The sequence below is a fragment of the Aplysia californica genome, unplaced genomic scaffold (assembly GCF_000002075.1).
Source record: "Aplysia californica isolate F4 #8 unplaced genomic scaffold, AplCal3.0 scaffold00001, whole genome shotgun sequence".
In the NCBI taxonomy this organism is placed as follows: Eukaryota; Metazoa; Mollusca; class Gastropoda; order Aplysiida; family Aplysiidae; genus Aplysia; species Aplysia californica.
In genome coordinates, this window is record NW_004797271.1 from 5,621,764 (window position 1) to 5,624,455 (window position 2,692).

General features: G+C 34.2%; 1 protein-coding gene across 1 annotated transcript in view; it reads right to left on the reverse strand.

Moving 5' to 3' along the window:
• Positions 1–2,692, reverse strand: part of LOC101846173 (dorsal-ventral patterning protein tolloid) — a gene marked incomplete in the record, with an annotated part of 12,911 nt that overhangs the window by 3,083 nt on the left and 7,136 nt on the right. The window contains 1 exon segment of the mRNA XM_035970835.1: positions 2,357–2,478. Coding sequence (XP_035826728.1) covers positions 2,357–2,478 — 122 coding nt within the window.

Here is a 2,692-nt window from a genome sequence, read left to right on the forward strand (position 1 = left end):
AGCAATAATCGAAGCACAAAAAAACTGAAAGTAAGAATGAAACAGTCAAAGAAAAATAAATGGAATAAAACAAGAAAGCTAAAATCAAAGGAAGAAAGAGAGAAAGAAAGAAAGAAGAAAGAAAGAAAGAAAGAAAGAAAGAAAGAAAGAAAGAAAGAAAGAAAGAAAGAAAGAAAGAAAGAAAGAAAGAAAGGTGATATTATGAACAGAGTAAGAAAAAAATCAAAGACATGAAAAAAAGAATAAAATAAATCAAAAATCAAAGAAAGTAAGACTGAAAGAAGGAATCAAAGAAAGATAGAAACAAAGAAACAAAGAAAAAAACAAAGAAAGAAACAAGGAAAGAAATACAGAAAAAAAGAAAAAAAAGAAGTCAAAAACAGAAAGAGATTTTGGTCGTGTAGAAGTTGCTGGACGTAAAACCCCCACACAGGGACAGCAAGTCTAGCTCGTAGCCCGTGGATCCTGTACAACGGGGGTGGGGACAAAGACAGAATCAAAGATAGAAGAAACAAGAATAAAAAAGCAATAATCATAATCGAAGCACGAAAAAAAACAACAACAAAAACAGAATGCAGAAAGTAAGAATTTAAAAATTAAAAGAAAAACAAACGAAAGCTAAAATCAAAGAAAGAAAGAAGGAAAGAAAAGAATAACAGAAATCATGAATTTAAAAAAAGGACTGAACGAAAGACTGAAAGAAAGAAAGAAAGAAACACTGAAAGAAAGAAAGACTGAAAGAAAGACAGAAAGAGCGAAGGTCTTGTAGAAGTTACTGGACGTAAAACCCCCACACAGGGACAGCAGGTCTAGCTCGTAGCCCGTGGAGCCTGTACCACTGAGGGGGAGGGGGGGGGGAGGGGGACAAAGACAGAATCAAAGATAGAAGAAACAAAGAATAAAAAATGTAGTGATCGAAGCAAGAATCAAAGAAATTGAGGAAGAAAGAAAGAACCCAAAAAAGAGAGAATCAGGGCAAAAGTAGGTAAGTAAGTAAGTAAGTAAGTAAGTAAGTAAGTAAGTAAGTAAGTAAGTAAGTAAGTAAGTAAGTAAGTAAGTAAGTAAGTAAGTAAGTAAGTAAGTAAGTAAGTAAGTAAGTAAGTAAGTAAGTAAGTAAGTAAGAGAGAAAGAAACAAAGAAACAAAGAAACAAACAAAAAAAGGATGTAAGAGAGAAAGAAAGACGGAAAATATGCAGAAAGTAAGAAGGGGAAAGTCAGAGAAAGATAAAAAGTAAAAAATAAGAAAGCTAAAATTTTAAAAAAGAAAGAAAGAAAGAAAAGAATGAAAGAAATAAAAAATCAAAGCAAAAAAGGCTGAAAGAAAAAAGAAAAAAAGAAAGACAGAAAGACACAAAAAAGAAAGAAAGAAAGAAGGAAAGATGATATGAAGAAAGTAAGAACAAAATGTCAAAGAAAGAAACAGGAATAAAAAGAAAACAAAAAATCAAAGACAGAAAAAAAAGGATAAAATGAATCAAGAACCAAACAAAGAAAGACTGAAAGAGGGAAAGAAAGAAGGAATGAAAGAAACAAAGAAACAAAGAAACAAAGGAAAAAGAAGTCAAAGACAGAAAGAGAGAAGGTCTTGAAGAAGTTTCTGGACGTAAAACTGCCACACATGGACAGCAGGTCTAGCTCGTACCCCGAGGAACCTGTACCACGGGGGGAGACAAAGTGAAAGACAGAATCAAGATAGAAAGGCAAAGAATTAAAAAAGCAAAAATCGAAGCAACAATCCAATAAGTTTAGGAAGAAAGAAAGAATGAAAAAAAGAGAGAATCAAGGCAAATATTAAGGAAAGTAAGTAAGTAAGAAAGAAAGAAAGAAAGAAAGAAAGAAAGAAAGAAAGAAAGAAAGAAAGAAAGAAATGCATGTAGTATAGGGTTTTACGGCGCTCGCAACTGCTAAGGTCGTATGAGCGCGCAAAGAAAGAAAGAAAGAAAGAAAGAAGAAAAGAATGAAAGAAGAAAAAAGGTTGGAATCAAAGCACGAACCAAAGAAAGAAAGAGTCAAAGAAAAAAAAGAAGAATAAAACAAGCAAAAGAAATCAGAGAAAGAAAAGAAAAAGAAAACAAGGAATCAAGAATCAACGACAGTAAGATTGAAAGACCGACTGAAAGAACGAACGAAAGAAAGAACAAAAGAAAGAAAGAACAATAGAAAGAAAGAACCAAAGAACTCAAGAAAGAAAGAAAGAAAGAAAGAAAGAAAGAAAGAAAGAAAGAAAGAAAGAAAAGCATGCGAGAAAGAAAGAAAGTAAAAAAAAACAACTAACTAACAAACAAACAAAGAAAACACCAGTCACAGGTAACCTGTAAAGTTGAGTGACAGAGTTTTGGAACAGACGTGACTCACCGTCAAGGAGAGTGAAAAGATCCTTGTAGCAGAAGATGCTTGCTTCCAGGTCGAAGTCCCAGATACGGAAAACGAGGCGGTTTCCTTGCGTGGCGACTATTGTCCACTTGCAGTATGATGGTCTAAGGGAAAGAGGGGTGGACCCAGAACAATGACAATGACATTCTTTATTCACCTCGATGGGAGAAATTTGTCTTGGTCGTTAACAATGGCAGTAGACGTTACACAGGTTAGGTGCACTCACGCATACGCACAACAAGACAGGGCATTAGTAGATACATGTCTCACGTGCTGGGACAACCTGCTCTGCAAACCATTTTCTCTCTCTCTCTCTCT